This window comes from Microtus pennsylvanicus, chromosome 1, assembly GCF_037038515.1.
Source record: "Microtus pennsylvanicus isolate mMicPen1 chromosome 1, mMicPen1.hap1, whole genome shotgun sequence".
Taxonomy (NCBI): domain Eukaryota; kingdom Metazoa; phylum Chordata; class Mammalia; order Rodentia; family Cricetidae; genus Microtus; species Microtus pennsylvanicus.
In genome coordinates, this window is record NC_134579.1 from 60,690,784 (window position 1) to 60,708,625 (window position 17,842).

The window sequence follows — 17,842 nt, forward strand, 5'->3', positions numbered from 1 at the left end:
GGATACATTCTCAGTAAATCTTGACCTCAGCAAGGCAAAAACACATTGCTGTCCTGATTGGTTGGTTAGGAGGTGGTTATTGAACCACATTTCACATTCAAGAACGACAGGAAGAATGAGCTATGTCAATCTTAAGATATCTTGATATTTTATTTTCTTTAAGCTGAGGGTATAAAAATCACCCTTATGCAGAGATCATGGGAGGAGCTTTATAAAGAATATTTGATGATAGTCTGAGTGATGCTCGAAAGACACCAATGTGTCTGGGATTAAGTAGTTAATGTTATCAAAATGAAAAGGGGATTACAGCTTCCTTAAGCCTGAAGAAACAAGCGCTGGTGTGGAGAGTCAGAGTCTTTCGTGTGAGGTTGTGTTGGTTATAAATCTGCGTAGCAAAGAGCCACAACTTGGGTGACTTCACCAACAGAAACTTACTTGTCCTGAAGCCCGAGAGCTGAAACCTAGGAGTGAGGAGGTTCAGTTTTCTCTGAGGGTAGTGGGAAAAGATCCGCTCCAAGCCCTTCTCCTAACTTGTTAGTGGAATGTTCATATTCTTGTGACAGTCTTCCCGAATATTTGTGCCTGTGTGCAAATCTCCCCTCCTGTAAGGACATTGGCCATTTCGGACTGAGACCCATCCTACTCATACTCCAATGGTTATTTCCAATAGATCTGAGGAACGGAGAGTTGGGATTTGGATAGACTAATGCTGAGGGATGCAGTTCAAGCCATAACAGAGAAGCCAAGGAGAGAATTGTATTTGGCCAGCCCTCCTGACTTCTTTCTGAGACAGTGGAGAAAATGAAGGAGTGTATTGTAAAGAAGGTTAGCATAGAAGAAACAGAGAGAAAAGAAAGAACAAGAAGAAAGGAAAGCCAATGCAAACACCAAAGGTGTCTTCCCAGGGCCAGCTGTGCTCCTTCAGATTGTTCCCGGTTTCATAGCGGCCTACAGGCCTAACCTCTGAGCGTTTCCCAGGATCCTCTGCACCAGGCACTTTTCTCACACCATCTTACTCAATCCTTGCAGCAGTCCTGGGTGGTCAGCTGTGGTCTAGAGAATCTGATCTTATGTCTAGTGATTGACAGACCCGTAATTCAGTTCCTGCTTGTTTACTCCAATATTCACACTCTTTCCTCTCTCCCAACAGAGGAAGAATAAGAAGAGAGTGGCTAATTGACTTCTGTGAAAGTGAAGTCTTTAAATCAATCCGTTAACAGACAGCCACCGTTAGAGTGAGACATTGCTTTAGGGAAAAACCACCAAGATGAAGATCGCCTGAATGATACTGCCCACACAGGATTTCTGGTCATGTTTTCAAAAGGACACACCTTGGGGATATAGTTTCTCAAATTTTTCATGTGATGGAACACCTGAAAATAGGAGTTCTCAGCATGAACTATGTGAAAACCTGATACTGAAAATGGAAGATAAATGTGTAAATGTATAGTTTTTACTAAATTAGTTTATCCTACGCCAGCTAAGAAGCACTATTTCTAATAGAAATTATGGAGATAAAAGGTAAAACAGATGCACAATAATGAAGTCATACACCATACATGCTCAAGTCCATTATGTTCTTTAGGGGTTCAAGGAGGGAGTCCTTTCCTTAAAGATACAGAGCACAGCTGGGTGATGGTCAGGCGACAGTGGCACACACCTTTAGTCCCAGCACTCAGGAGGCAGAGTCAGGCAGATCCCTGAGTTCAAGGCCAGCCTGGTTTACAGAGTGAGTTTCAAGATGGCCAGCCTACACGGAGAAACCCTGTCTTTGGAGGGAAAAATATGAAGTATAAACTTCTGTTCACAGGAGCCTGAAGAACATCAATCACTTAACATTACGAATTAATACTGAGCATGCCAGTGTTGTGCCCATAGATTTTTTATGCAAATAAATCTCACCGGAGGTATTGCCTAAATACTGAATAGGACCAGCCAAGGTCAGAGATCAGAAACTGTGGCCGACACTGGACTCATCCTCTGTTTTATATAGTTCTATAATCTAAAAATGATTCTTATATACTAACTGGTTGAGGAAATCAAGCAGAGACTACGTATGGGACATGTCTAACTTTTAGTGGCCTGGTTTCATTGGAACACATCTGCACTTGTCTCTGTGGTTCCTCTCATGTTACAGCATCTGCGGTGAGTGGCTGTGCCAGAGACTGAAGAGCCCATAAATATAACCTGGTTCTTCACAGAAACTTTGTAAAGCCCTGAGCTCAGTGATGTGTTGGACATCTCTGCCTGCCCTGGCACCTGTTTAATCTGAGTACTGAGCTTCAGTGTAAGTCTATAAAGTACTGAGCAGACAGCATTCTGGGCGCTGTAAGAGAGGTCAGGAAACTGCGGTCTAGCTGCTGTGCTACAGTGTGAGCAGTCCCGTATCTTGTACACACATGCCTGTGCACACATGCAGTTGGCAGTGTGAGCGGTCCTGTATCTTGTACACACATGCCTGTGCACACATGCAGTTGGCAGTGTGAGCGGTCCCGTATCTTGTACACACGTGCCTGTGCGCACATGCAGTTGGTTGTGCTTGCATATCAGCACTATAGAAATGAGCAGAAAAGCAGAAGAGCGTGGAATCAGCAGAGCGCAGACATGAAGCAGGGATGGAGAGCAAATGACCTGCGTGAGAGTGACTCAGGAGAGGGAAGGGTTTCACTGGTAAAGTGGGGTCACAAGTGCCAGGGTGAGGAAGCAATGTGTGTACAAGCAACTGAAAGCCCACTTGTTTCCTCCTAGATTCATAATGGCGGAACTGCTCCAGACGGAGAAGGCTTATGTGAGGGACTTACATGAGTGCTTGGAGGTAAGTCTTACGGTGATTGGTTTCCAGCCCTGGTGCAGAAGAGGCATACTGACTCTTGGCAACTCCTTGAGAGCAGCCCGGCGTTCTTGCCGTTCTGCTGGAAAGTAAAAATGCAGTTGGGGAGATCTTCCAGAGTAAAAGGCAAATTCGTGGGAATTTAAGGTGCTTTGGAAAAGAAGGTCTACACTTCTCTCAAGCTAGAACTAGACCCAGACCAAAAAAAAATGGGGAAGGGAAGTATGTCAGGCACTTCATTTCAAAATACAAACCATGACACAGATTTAATTAATAACAAGGCTAGTGCATGGCCATGCTGAGGCTCGGAGTGATGGAGTGGCCAGGTTTTCTCTCTGCTCCACTTGTTAAACGCTTCGCCTTGTGAATTTCATATGCACTCATACTTCTCCTCTGGCCTCACATGGTGGAGGGGCCTCTTTTATCTTGGTTTCTCGCAGCTTGCTTGCCAGTGATGACTCTAGCACTGTCTTACAGACCTACCTGTGGGAAATGACCAGTGGTGTGGAGGAGATACCCCCTGGGATCCTCAACAAAGAGCACATCATCTTTGGCAACATCCAGGAGATCTACGACTTCCATAACAAGTATGTTGGTGGGGGGTTCCATTGAGCACACTGAGGGTGTAAATGCCAGGCAGCTGACTGCCCAGCCGTGGATCAAAGCCACCGGTAAGCCTGCTGTTTTTCCTGACACGGTATTCAGTCAGATCTTAGTTAGTTTCTTGTTTACTCTGTCTCCACAATGGTACAAAGTTCTTAGTGGAAGGAGAAGGAATCGTTCTGTGGTGCCCGTTTCCAGTTCTCACAGGAGCAGACCGTATTCTCCTTTGCTCAGTCAGCATGGTTGTCAGAGCACGGAGAAAGCAAGAGTGGCTTTGTCCCCATGAAGGCTGTGGAAATCCTGACTTCAGCATTCACCTGGGACTAATCATCCTTTGTGGTCTCTTGGTTTCAAATTCTGTTCACCTTTTGTCTCAAACTAGTTCCTCCATTCTGACTACCCCATCATCCTTACCCTCAACCACTTATATGTATAGATATACCAAAATATTTGGCACATCACATTTCTTGATAACTTACAGAAGACATCATTAATCACCTCTCTGTTCTCATTGAAATAGAATCCTAGAACACTAACTCCTCACAGCCCGTCTTTCCAACTCCAAGCTTGATGTAAGGACCCTTTATGTTGCTGCTAAACATAGTTGCTGTTAGTAAATGGACAAGCAAAAATACTATGACCAACTGGTAAAAATAACTTAGTTTCTAAAATTCAAGTACAGAGAACCTTGAGATACAGGGGGAAATGTGATACAAAGTTTTTGAGCAGGAGTCTTCCGGAGAAAACTGGTGAGGCTAGTCCTGGGACTGGGTGAGCTGAGACAGAAACCCTGTAGGTAACAAGACAGCTTCACAAGTCCCAAGGAAAGCATGTGCACAAGTAGCGAACCCTCCTGAGGCAAGGCTGGATGACACTGTCCAGGATGCTGTCTGCAGAGGTAGGAAGTACATTGTCAAACCCAGTAGCCCGGGGCATATGTGTAGCTACTGAACTGCTAAGGACCTCAATTTGTATTGCTCTTAATTTCAATACATTTAAATAGTCATAAGGGAAAAATAGCTCCCCTATTGGACATCCCACTCTGGAATATGAAGCCTCCCCAGAGCTCTATGCTAAGAATGACCTCCAGGCAAGCACAAGTAGGCATGAAAGGGATGGAGAGTTCCTGTCGTGAGGACTCACCCCTGTCAAGGTAGTAGTTTTGGGGCCCGACACATGCTAACCTGTCTGGAAACTCAGGGCTGAAGTCGCATGTGTTCTGCCTCTTATTGATTAAAATTCCCACTCTTTCTTCACCCATCATAAACATCCTTATTTGGTTAGCCTGGAAGTCTCCAGACACGATATTTTGTCTTTATGACAGTCATTAATAAGACTCTAATAAATCTGTTCTTGACCATTGACCCCAAATTCTATCATCTGAGCCCAGCATCACCCCATCTCCTCCAGGATATCTGAGAAGTCTCAGACTGGCAGAGGGTAGAGCACATCACTTTATTTATTTGACTGTGGTCTCTGAATGTCATTAACCCAATCTCACAAATACACCAGCTTATATGGACATCCTGACACCACAGCGTGCGCTGCTTATGAACTCTGCTATTGCAAAATCAAGGGGAAAGAATATTCACTTTAAAACTGAACAGTTAATAGCAAAATACCTAGCTCCGCTCTGCTTCTTATTCTGATTTCAGGGTGTCGCCCTAGCGATCCATGGTAAATGGTTTTATAGTTCTCTAAATAGCTGTAACCCTACCTATAGCTTACACAATGTAGTTCTGACAAATTCTTTTTAAATTCAAATTAAAGCATTTGAAACCTGCACTCTGTGAAGGGAGGGAGTAGACACTTTTCCCAGCAGCACTGCCAAGGGTACTACCTATTCAGAACACTGTAAAGAACCAGGCAAATGTGAAAGCCAGCCCTGGGCAACTAAACAATGTTGCAAAGAGTAAACTGCTTTCTTCCCATAGCAACATCTCTTTGTCCTCCCCACCAGCCTCTTTGCCTCATGGTTATATTGTTTCCTCGACTATGGTAAATTAGAAGCAATAAATATTATAAAAATCGGGTACCTGAACAAATGAGTAGTTGAGTGAGCAGCGTTTTGTGAAACTTGAGAGAAAGAAGACAAATATGGCAGAAGAGAAAGGGGAAAGAGAATAAAACAAAAATGAAAGCAGAGGTTAGTGGCCCGTGCCTATGATCCCAGCACTCAGGAGATTGCAGCAGGAAATCGAGGGCTCAGGGATAGCCTGGGGCATCATCATAGTCAAGGATAGCTCAGTGTTTATACAGCGCATCCTGCATCCTACTAGCTGGCCAGCAAAGCCCCTGTGTTGCAGTATGACATGATAACTGATGCTAGTAATAATTCTGTATCGCTGTATTGCACTTAAATCAAGGAACTCTATAGTAGATTTAGAAGGCTACTGACTAAAAGAAATTAATGTTTTATATTATCAATAATTTGAAGGAACATCCAAGAATATCAAGCTGTGGGCTAGGGTTTTACTGTGCTGTGTGCATTCTACTTATGCCACACAGGTTTTGATTAGTAGAGAGAATATAATAATTCAAAAATCTCTAATAAATAAAGTTAAAATGGTAATTGGCAAAACTTAGAAAATACCAGGATTATAAACAATTGACATTCTCTATTTATTCAATACCTGGTACCATGAACCTGGTACCACATAAAATTTACAGTAAATAGTTGTGGGGTGGGGGCAGATGAATGAATGTGTGGGTGGGTGAGTGGGTGGATGGATGGATGGACAGACAGACGACGGACGGATGGATAGGCTAAAAAATAAAATTACATCTTGAAAACTTGTAACTAATGTTAATTATTCAAGTCATAATTGACTAATTGCTTGTGAATATCTCAGGACAGAGAAAAGCTCCTATATATGCCTCTCCTCCCCCCCACCCCCAGCATTACTACCAAAGGGCCTAGACCGGCAGAATGGGATTTCTAAATGAAGGGGTTTCCTGGGAGCTTCTTCGCAGGAAGACATGTAGTTGCTATAACACCTATCCACTCACTCTTTAGGGATACTGTACTTCTCTGAAACGATCAGTTTTTAGCCTGAGTATGTCAGGAGCTCTGTTTCACTCCATTTGTTTATGTTTTAATCATAGCAATTCAGTGCTGTCTACCAGAGAAATGTACTCTTCTTAAGACTGATCTGTAGCCCGGGCAGAGAAGGGAGGACTATGGGAGACTAATTCAGAGAAAGGATTGACAGTGGTCAGACCCACCTTAGTGACATAATCATCTGTATCACTGGGAAATTGGTACCTGGACCAAAGGTTATATGGTGAAGACATTGCATTTTCAGCTGGTTACTATGGATCCAGCTAAATGGTGTCTCTGAAAAATGACTGCCAAGATTAGTTGTATGTGTGTTCAAGTGGGTGGGGTCTGTCTCAAAACCTTTGTCTTTGCAGATGCTAAGCAGAGACACCCTGCTTTCTCTATTTCTCTAAAGGATATGCAGGACTTAGTACCTAAAAGCAGTAGTTTCACCCCAATTAGAAGGTGAAGTGGGATGAGAGCCTTGCCCTCGACCCCCCCCCCCCACTGCACTTTATCCCCGTCTTATACAGCTAAATAAGAGATAATGACTGTGCTGTCGGCACAGAACCTGTGCCTGTTTCCAATGCATTTTGCTAAGCCTTTCTGGAACACTTAGAGAAAAGAGTGTGTTCTATAAATAGATCCTCCAAAGAGTAAAGTTTTGCTTAATCTAAAATTTGTAATTAAAAAAAAAACAATTGTTTTCGCTTTTCCTTGTTAGATAATTCAGCTTCGATAATGACAGCTTCTTGTTAAAATACTTATCTTTCAGTTAAATTCCATTTCTGGTTTTTCCTTTTTAGTTATTTGGAGATTTAATCATATTCATATGAGTTTGAAAATAGTACTTTTATGCAGTCTGTACTGTGAGGGTCCAGAGAGTCCTCTCAACTATTAGGTTTAACTCTCTTCTTTTATAGTAAAAAGATTGACACTAGAGAAGTAGTGCATTGCCAGAGTCACACATTCACACAGATGTACATGCGTGTATGCATGCACACGCCTGCATGTACACGCGCACATATGCATGCACACACACACTCACTCTCCTCTGGATCAGACATGGACTCCAGGAAGTAAACAACAATCTCTTCAGTCTTCTCTCCCTGCCCCCTACTCCTTAGACATTGTGGTGCTTGCTGCCCAGTGTGGCCATCAAAGCCAGACATTTTAATTCACAGTTAACGATTTAAGGAACATCTCCACCTATTTATTCTACAGCTACATCAGTTGGGTCCCACACCGCTATAGTAATAACCTAAAAAAAATCTTTTTCCAGTTAGGGCAAGTTTGAGGGCCAACAACCAAGGCCAGTAGCCCACCCCTGCCCCCATATACTGCACTCCTTCCTTATGGGCATGTCTGGAAGCTAGGATTTGGCCAGGCCAGGGTCAGCCAGGAGCAGCCAGGGTATGCAGAAGTGCTGGTGACCAGGCTGGGAGAATTCCATGATGCCAGGAGAGCTTTTAAGTGCTGACTGCTGATTTTAAAAGACATGATCTCATTATGTACCCTTGGATGTTTTAAAAGTAATAAAACCAGGCCAGCCCCAAAGTTACAGCAACGCCCCTGTCTCTACCTTCTGAGGGTTGAGATTAAAGGTGTGAGCTGCCACACTTGGCCAGAGCCGTATTCTGATCATCTTCCGAGAGTTTCTTCTTTGTGTCAGACCGTTTCCTGTTAGGAAATTAAACTATCCAGTGATGACTCTAATCTAGTCTCTGACCTGTTGTGAAAAGCAGAAAGTTCTGAGGAGTCATGAGGAAGGCAAAACTACCAGTTCAAAAGAGTGAAGATGGGGGTGTCCAACGGAGCAGCAGACAGCATTAACAGAGAAGGGGGCATTTGAGATAGAACTAAAAGAGAGATTTTACAGGCAGAGATGGCTTCTTTAATGGAAAGGAACAATTTGAACAAGTGCCCACCAAGGCAGGGTAACAAGTCTAACAGGCAGGATGGGAAAGAGTTTGTAAGAGTGAGGTTCAAAGCCACCCTGGATCGTGATGGCCGGGAATGGATGCTGGCCCATTTGTTAGGTGCTCACAGACTTGTCTCTGAGACTGAGGGAGAAAGGAGGTGGCCCCTGGAGATAATCTGAGTCAAATCTGACTGGGTGGGGGCCCAAAAAGGGAGGGGTCTGTCCAGATGAGAAAATAAACCAAACTGCAGAGACAGAGTAGAAATGAGGAAGAAGAGTGGGTAGGTGGGGGGGAGGAGGGAGGAAAAAAGGAGTGGTGGGATGGGGTGTAGTGAGCTGTAGGGGTGTAGACTGACCTGTTAAGAGATGTGGAGTGGGCACAATGGGGAGAGGAGGGAAAGATGCTGAAAACTGGGCTTCTGGGAGAAGCTCTACCTCAGGAGCTGTATGCAAAACGTGTTTTCTCATATGAGAGAGAGAGAGAGAGAGAGAGAGAGAGAGAGAGAGAATATATATCATGTCATCATGTCCTGACACCACACACACACACACACACACACACACACACACACACAAACACACACTTGTTTGTCTGGATTTGGGTCTATGTCTTCCCTCCTTTTTGCCACTTATAAGTTGGTTTACTTCGTGAAGCGAAAAGGGCGGACACTACAGTTTTTGGTGAGGCACTGGCTCCCCCAAGTGGAGAGAAAAAGATTGTGCCGCTCTTGCCTGGGGCCACCCGCAGGCTGCCCCTACTTTTTCCACTGGCAACCTTGCTTAAAGTATACATTTTCTGTGCGCACCCCCCACCACCACCAATGCCTGTGGTATTAGTCCTATTCCTTTGACCAGAAATCACGGAAATGCCCAATGGAAAAGCTCAAAGGAGACTTTAATAATAATCTAGTTCTGCCCCCTTGTTTTATGGAAACTGACACCTTTCTGACCTGCTCTGACCGACTAATGGCACAGAAAAGAATGCAGGCGTCATTTTATTAACACCCGGATATTAGGGAAAAGGGAAGGGCAAAAGCCCGTGAACTTTCCTGGGTCCCAAACCCTCAGTCTAAGAATAACTTCCAGCCTTAAGCAGAGCCTAGGGAAAGATGGCTGGGATCTTGATGCTGTTATTCGTGCTTTCTGTAAGTTCCCATCACTGAGGCTGACTGCACACAACTGAGGACCCAGACAAAGATGCGCTCCAACTTGTGTGCCTCGCAGTCGTGTTCCTTTCAGTTGTGCACATTTTGTTGCTCCCTTGCCTTGTTGCTAAGCAACATCTTACTAGAGCTAAATAACATTGAATGGCAAGTTCTTTTTTATGTTTTACCTTATTTCAACACTATGTGGTGTAACGCGTGCAAACAATAGCTAATTCACCGAAATCACGTGAGTTACCCACAGTGAAGAAGTGTCGGAAAGCACACTCTGCAGCAATGCTTGCTTTCGTGTTTGAGATTGGATATCGCGCCTCTCTGCCCACCCTTCACCCAGACTAAAGTTTCTAGAGTTAAATGAAGAGACAGAGACAAGAGTTCATGCTCAGCCTAGGTAATCAAGGGGTGAGGGAACTGTGTTGACTAATTCACCTTCTCCCCTTGTTTACTTGTACCCAGGACTATCTGTTGTGTTAATTGACCTCTTAGCCCCTGCAGCCTCTTAAGTCAGGCTGTGAATCTGCGCATCTAGTGATTCTTTCAACTCTAGCTCCCTGGTATGAGTACAGAAATGCAGCCTGGCTCCACCAGGAAGCAGTGTCCTGGACGCCTGCCTTCAAGTTTATGTGTGCTGTTTGTTGTTCCTCTACCCATGCCACAGCCTTCCCCTTCTCACCCTTCCTGGCATTCCAGCAAGCATGTGCACGTGTACACAAGGGCTCCAACCACTTGACCTTGGGATGCACGTTTAACTTTGAACGTCACATCCAGCCTGCCTAGCAAGGTTGCGAGCCTTGCAGTGAGGCTATAATCCAGAATGATGGAGAGAGGAGCAAACTGACTTGGGGCGGTACCGCGAGAAAAGCTCAGGATGGTACTGCTCCCACTGGGGTCCCTGGCGAAACCCAGGGAGAGTTCTATCAATAATGCCAGCAGTGTCATTTCCCAAAATTCCTCCAAATTCTGCATAATGCTTTGTATCATAATAGTTTAACAAATGATGGCATTGCTTAGGTTTTGACAAGTCTTTAGAAGTTTTAGTCCTTTCTAAAAGAGCCCCAGGTGTTCATGCAGAATCTTGTGCCCCTTGCTCTGCTCATGCTCTGCTCATGCCTCCGCAATTTGTTACCTGCAGTCATAAACGTGGTGAGGGCCACGGTGTTGTTGCAGAACAACCAGGGGAGCATGCAGCATCTGCGGAAGCCTTGCCAGCTATTGGGCTATAGTTTAAACACATCTCAGTGTAGGGCGGAGTGATATTGACCACTCTGACTTAATCTGTCCTCTTCATGACCTTCAAATTTTAGAAGCAAATAGTCTTATATTCCTGATTATCAATATCTCCCACCCCCAACCTTAGCCCTTGGTGACAACTCTGGAATCTACCACTTAGTCCGGGTATTCATTCCTTTACAAACTTATTCTTTCTTACCCCAAAAGTAAACACGTGTCGTGGGTTAGTCATTTCCTCAGACTTCAATCTCTTATAAGGATTCTCAAATAGATATATAATGCCTTCATTCCACAGAAAGGTCTTATAGAATCATACCATGCATTTAGTTCAGCAAATATTTTCATTTCCTGGGGTTTTTAAACAAAACATCTTCTTGTAGGTTTTTTGTGGGGGGGGTTGTTTTATTTTTTGCTGATATTTTTCACAAAAAAAATATTACTTTGGTTAAATTATTAGGATTTTTAAATAAAATTATACCGTTATCTTCATTTTGGATCAGGTAAATAGCTACAGTTAACACTGTGTACTTAAAATGGATGATGAAGTTGCCTGGCCAGTTGATCTTAGTCAGACGTCCCAGAAAGGGAAGAGCTCCGTGTTACTCTGGTGTCTGCAGCTCCAAGAACAAAACTACAATTTACACACTGCAAAGAGTGTTAACTACAATTTACACACTATGAAGAGTGTTAGGATGCAGAGTGTATCCTGCTGCTTTGGCCACTTCAGCCTGCACGGCAGAGGACTCAGACGCCAGAGTGTTAGGATCCACACGGAAGTGAGGCCCTGGAAGCATCCTGCATTCCGAGTGTGCTATCCCAGGTTCTGGGCTCCAGATTCTCCCCTCTCTTGTTCCAAGCTCCCCCCAGGTTCTTGTTTTAGAACAACTCAGATTTTCTTTACCCAGTTGCCTGGATGTTCTAGCCCCTCCTCTAGGCACTGTGCAGCCCACCATGGCTCAGAGCTGAGTTCCTCTCCATGTCTTCTCAGAGATTCATATAAGACGCCAATGTGTAGAATCACCTTATGTCAACTACCTAACACCTTGTGAAAAGCCGCTTCAGAAGACATCATGCTTGTGTTATCTGGTGTTCCCTGTGATGGGGGCCACACAATAAACGTATATTAGAACTCAGTTCAAGAGACTAAAAGAACTGTGTATATGAAACACACACGTACACACACACACACACACACACACACACACACACCTCCTTACCTACATCCACAAGGATAGGCCTAATTGCCTTGATACGACTAAAACGTGTCTTTCCCTTTGTACTTTGAGCTAATTTTGATTTTTAGTTCTAGCAGTCCTTAGCACTTTTCCCGATTTCTGTTTTAGAATGTATATGAAGTGTATACCTGTCGTCTGCTGAAGGCGAGAGCAGGCACGACAGGCACTGTACTGATTTTGAGACTGTGTTTACATTTCTAAAGCACGAACTGCACTCGTAACTGTTCTTGATTCACAAGTCAGTTTAAGCAACTCTAAAATTCAGACTTGCTAGGAGAAAGATTATTACCTAAATGAGTTCTTCTGGTAGCTTCTCAAGTTTTTAAATGCCTGTCTTATTTTATTAATCTAGTCATTGCCATGTATTGTAAACAAAATTTTAAATTACAGACTGATGGAGGAAAAAAGGCACCTACAGTCCTACTAATCATTATTAACATTCTTGCTCTCCAGATATATCTTATTTATACACATACTTATTTTTACCACCAAAACATCTCGCTATATCATTGAAACCATAAACAACATGCATAACATTTGTAACTACTTAAGAATCAATTATAAGAAACTGCCAAGGTATATAGATAATGGTAACCACACAGAATAAATCAGATCAAAATGAACTTTATTTCCTGATGGTGGAGGTAAGTAATGGGCTAATGCAAGATATTTTCATTTAGTTTTTAAGGTATGCATCCGTTACATTTTTAAATTAAAATTAAACAGAAAAGTTAACATTGAGAAGTCTCAGTTTCCGCCGTTTCTTCACCTGGTTCTCTATGGTAATGGTTTTGTTAGTTCTCTGGGTTAGAAATAGAATACATATTTCCTGCTTGCACAGCATGATCTCCTATACATTTGTCCCACCCCGCACTATTTCCACTTTGATTGTTAAGAGATCTTCCATATGAAGAGATAGAGTAAGTGCTGTCTTTTGGGGGGGGGTTGAAGATATGGCTACAAAGTATTCAGTTCTGTGGATATGCCATAGCCCCAGTATTTTGTTCTCTACTGACCATATTTCCATTATAAATGGTATAGTTATTAGTGCTCTGGAGTATATGTCATCTTATATGTATAAATAAATTATAAGGAGAAATTCCAAGTCTCCAGAAAAGATGAGTACATCTTGACCTTGATGATTCTATCCAATTTGATTCTCTCAGATTGCTCTTTGTAAAGACTACCTCATTTCCCACTCCCACAAGTAAGCTTCCCTAAGGCCTCATAATTATTTTTTTCAAGATCTTGAGTACATTTTAAAACGCAAATTTCATTCTGATAATGCTTGCTTGTTAGAACTTATATCCTCTAAATCTAAGAGTATTATTTCATACATTAACTCAAAGTCGGAGTAATCAATTCTTTATAATTTGTTAGCATAGAAAAAATCCATGACTTAGACACCTGCAATGTCAGATAAGCCAGTAATTCCATTCCTCTTTAAAATATACTGTGATTCCCCTCCCTATCATTAGAGTCTTCCCTAAAGATGTCCATATGACAATACTTGCTCTCTCAGTGGAAGAGGAAAGCTAAAAATTATAAAGAGGCCCGTAAAGGATTAAATTTTTTTTCCATCTCATCTTTGAATTCATTCTGAGTTTTCCTTTTAATATTTCTTTTTTAAAAAAATATTTACAGTGTGCTCAGAGTAGTTGAATTAACACAATAAACTTGGAATTGCTGATCAAATGAAAGGCTACCTATTTTCATGTCAAATTCATGAACCTCTAAGGGGGAACCGTTTTAAGTAGCACTAGTTAGTCGATTACCATAATTTTAATTGAACAAGTTCCAGCGTAAGAGCTGGCTCCTCACCTTGCTTACGAAGCACACAGTCCATGTGTAGCTGAGTCATGGTTGTTGTATTGGCCCCAGTACAATCCTCTGCGTGAGGTTCTCTATACTGAGGTATCTGATGCAGCCTTTCTCTCCCTTCGCAGCATCTTCCTCAAAGAGCTGGAGAAGTACGAGCAGCTGCCTGAGGATGTGGGACACTGCTTTGTCACCTGGGTAACCAATCTAAATTCCTCCCCTACTGTCCATGCTTCCAGGGGTGCACCTGGAGCCACTGCTCCATGCCTGGCCTCAGGATTGTCATTGTCCCCTGTCTCTCTTCGGACCGGGTTCTGCAGAGGCGACTTGAGTAGGTCTATGAAAGGTAGTACGTTTCTGGAGAGCAGAGCCATCCCTGGGGTGTCTATGATGTCAATCAAGCCTAAGATCCACCTCTGACTCTCTAAGAACTTTCTAAATGATGAGGTCAGGAGAAAAGAGAAACCTATTGCCCGTGTAGCAACCCAGTCCACCAGTTACTTTCTCCAGGATGTAGATTTAGAAGTTAGAATTTGCAGGTACCATCTGTCCAGTTATTGGTTACACTGTTTTCCTTAGTAGAGAACAGATTCCTGCGCTCTCCACCCCAATTTTGACTTAAAGGATGAGCGTATAGTTGCCATAGGCAAAGTTATTGGCCCGATATACCAGGCTCTAATTATCTAAACTGGAAAAATAAACTTCAGTAGCATCTCCATTGCCCAGCATCCTGAGCTTAGACTCAAGGATATGAATCAGAGACATTTGGGAGTCCACTTATGACACCAAATTCAACTACACATCCTCCAGGAATTCTGCTCTGCAATTATTCCTGAGTGCTAATCTGTACCCAAAATGGCTTTTCGGAATCCCTTCACGGTCTAAAGAACCAATGCTTAGAAGTGGACAAGACTGTGGATTTGTTTTAGATTTCAAACCTGGGTATATCTTAGGTAAGAGGCAGTAGGCCCTCTGACACATAACGAATAGCCCAGGCTACCCTACAGCTCAGGGCCCGACCCCCAGACAGGCCTTCACTGCATGAACTCTCAGTGTTTGCCTCTAAGCAGACTTTGGTTTTCACAAAGTCCCAGGCTACCAACTTACTTTGTGCCAGTGCGTAAGTTGGTACATATCCCATAAAGATGCTGATAAAAATAATTTATGATCCCCTGCACAGCCAATATAAAGAAAAGCAAGATTGAACAAGGATATTATTGAAAAGGGATCATTTTGTGTTGATTTTGTCAATCTTGCTGTTCTCTTTGAAATCAATAAGTACAGTTTATTGTCTCTTAGTAATTATGACTAACTCCTAAGTGGTGTAAAGCCCCTAAAACTGTTTGAGAAAACCTTTGGTGGTTGGGTAAACTATGCACCTTCTGCCAAGAATTATCTCAGTTTTTATGTTTTGCAGTCTGTGTGTGAGTACAGACCAGGAATGAAGAGCAGAAAGAACTGCTTATAATATGTTGAGTGGCACTGATGAAAACTAAGAAGCCTGGTTGCTTTGGGCTTGGACACTTGTAACTCTGGGGATTTCAAGTCAGTTAAGCAGTCTATGCCACAGTCTGCTCACGGGTCAGATTAGGATGGCTCTAAACCTCAATGTTTAGGGGTGGCCTGAGGACCAAGTGATGCGATATACGTGACACGTAGTGAAGTCTGGTCTCATGAGTGCACATGTGCACTGCCCTCCAGGAGAGGATGTCCCAGGTGTTCAAAAGACATTACCAAAGCTAGGCGGTGGTGGCGCACGCCTTTAATCCCAGCACTTGGGAGGCAGAGGCAGGCAGATCTTTGTGAGTTCGAGACCAGCCTGGTTTACAAGAGCTAGTTCCAGGACAGGCTCCAAAACCACAGAGAAACCCTGTCTCGAAAAACCAAAAAAAAAAAAAAAAAAAAAAAAAAAAAAAAAAGACATTACCAACCGAAAAAGTAGTTAGCAAATCTCCCTTTCTAAGTGGAGAACTGAGGTCATGAAAGAAATAAGTGACTTTTCACCCAAACGTAAGTCTGGGACTTGAGGTAACACTCTCTTGGAGAATCGTTGTCCAGACCCTGAAGGTAGGAGAGGGGGTGTCCCTTCCTTCTTCCTCCACCCTCATCCTTACTCCCGGAAGTCGGGGTGAGAACAGGCTCCCAAACTCCGTCCAGTGGAGGCATTTGGAATATAAGCGGACCTCCCTCTGAGAGTTTCGCTCATTTTTCACCCTGTTGTATTTGCCTCAATCACCTTTGTTCTTTTTCAAGAGAGAGAGCGTAATTATTGGTGATTTAAAGTTAGGGTAATCAATAAGTAAATTCTTTACAACTTCAGAATGTGCTATCATTTTTCTTTCTTTCTTTCCAACACAGGCTGATATTAAACTGAGCTTCTATGCACCAGCCTTTTTTTTTCACTCCAATAGGGGAAAAGCATCCATGGGCCAGGAGAACACATGCCACTTTTCATAAGGAATTCAGACCCTGTAAAGTCCATGCTGGGCCTTTTAGGCATTCTGAAGAAAGGAAGTCTATTAGCTAGCATTATGTCAATTTGGCACAAGCCAGAGTCATTTGGGAAGAGGGAACCTCAATTGGGAAAAATGCTCCTATCAGATTGGCCTGTGGACAAGCCTGGGAACATTTTCTTGATTAAGAATTAATGTGGGAGGGCCAACCTCACTGTGGGCAGTTCCACCCTGGGCTGGTGCTCCTGGGTGCTATAAGAAAGCAGGCTGAGCAAGCCATGAGGACCACGCCAGTAAACAGCTTGTCTCCATGGCATCTGGTTCAGTTCCTGCCTCCAGGTTCCCGCCTTGAGTTCCTGTCCTGACTTCCATGGATGATGGTCTACAAGCCATAAGATGAAATAAACCCTTTCCCCCAACTTATTTTTGACCATGGTGTTTAATCACAGCAATAGAACCCCTGACTAAGACGGGAGGACCCAATGGATACTTATCTTTTGTTGTCTTTGTTCTTTATAGGCAGACAAATTTCAGATGTATGTCACCTACTGTAAAAACAAGCCTGATTCCAACCAGCTGATCCTGGAGCATGCAGGCACCTTCTTTGATGTAAGCTGTGGTTTTCCATTGTCAACAGTCCAGGAACAGGGAGGGAGGGAAGGGGCGCTCCTCTGCTTTGCAATAAGTCTTTATCCTTTCTTCCTTGTTCTTCTTTACTAGCCATACTAAATCTTTATCTCATGGATGAAATATTTTGAGAAACTAGAACAAAACACTGTCTTTTGTTTTACCCCATCCCATCTCAATTGCAATTTTCAAGAAGGCATTTTTTCTCTGTTTTTAACACCAAACCTAGCAAGGCCTGTGATGATATAGCTAGTGCTGCCAGGGTGTTTTTCTTTCTCACTCAGTGGTCCACAGGCATAGTCACTAAACCAGGCACATCAGCATCACCTAGGATCTTTCTGAAGCACAGATTCCCTACTCTGGGTCTGTTCACAGAATCTCTTCTGGATACAGCCCAGTATTCTTGGTTGTAAGGGGTCCACTGGTATCTCCAATACCCACCCGGGTCTGTGAACCACTTCCGATGCCTTCGTTTGCACTGTGAATAGACGTTGGAATTTACCAGCAATCTTTGAAAAATTCCTAGCTCCTCTGCTTTAGATGCTATGAGTTGGCCTGACTCTGGCTGGTATTGGGGTGACCGCTAGAGCTGAAAACTGTTTGTAGACATCAAGATCAGAGAAGGCTGGGATCCTCTGCTTTCTCAGAACCTTGACTGTTAAATGAGAATGGTCTTGGAGGTCAATGGGATAAATCCAAATCCCCTTAGTGTTGGTTTCCCTAAAGATTGACCTATTGGCTAGAAAGTGGAAGGATCGAAAAGGTACCGCAAGACACAAGGGATGTGTGAGTCAGAAAGTTACAGATGAGGAAAATGAAAGAGCGCACAGCACTGATGGCCTCTGCTGGTCCTGTTGGCTTTGACAGAAACCTGCTCAGCAATGTGTGACAGCTGTCAGCCCATCTTGATGCCCCACTGCTT

General features: G+C 43.3%; 1 protein-coding gene across 28 annotated transcripts in view; it reads left to right on the forward strand.

The window, feature by feature from the left end:
- Kalrn (kalirin RhoGEF kinase) overlaps nt 1–17,842 on the forward strand; it is a 605,871-nt gene that overhangs the window by 372,016 nt on the left and 216,013 nt on the right. For all 28 annotated transcript variants that reach the window (XM_075965457.1, XM_075965466.1, XM_075965494.1 and 25 more), the window contains exons 24-27: nt 2,749–2,815; nt 3,308–3,417; nt 13,969–14,038; nt 16,813–16,902. In XM_075965457.1, coding sequence (XP_075821572.1) covers nt 2,749–2,815; nt 3,308–3,417; nt 13,969–14,038; nt 16,813–16,902 — 337 coding nt within the window. The remainder of the gene's footprint in view (nt 1–2,748; nt 2,816–3,307; nt 3,418–13,968; nt 14,039–16,812; nt 16,903–17,842) is intronic.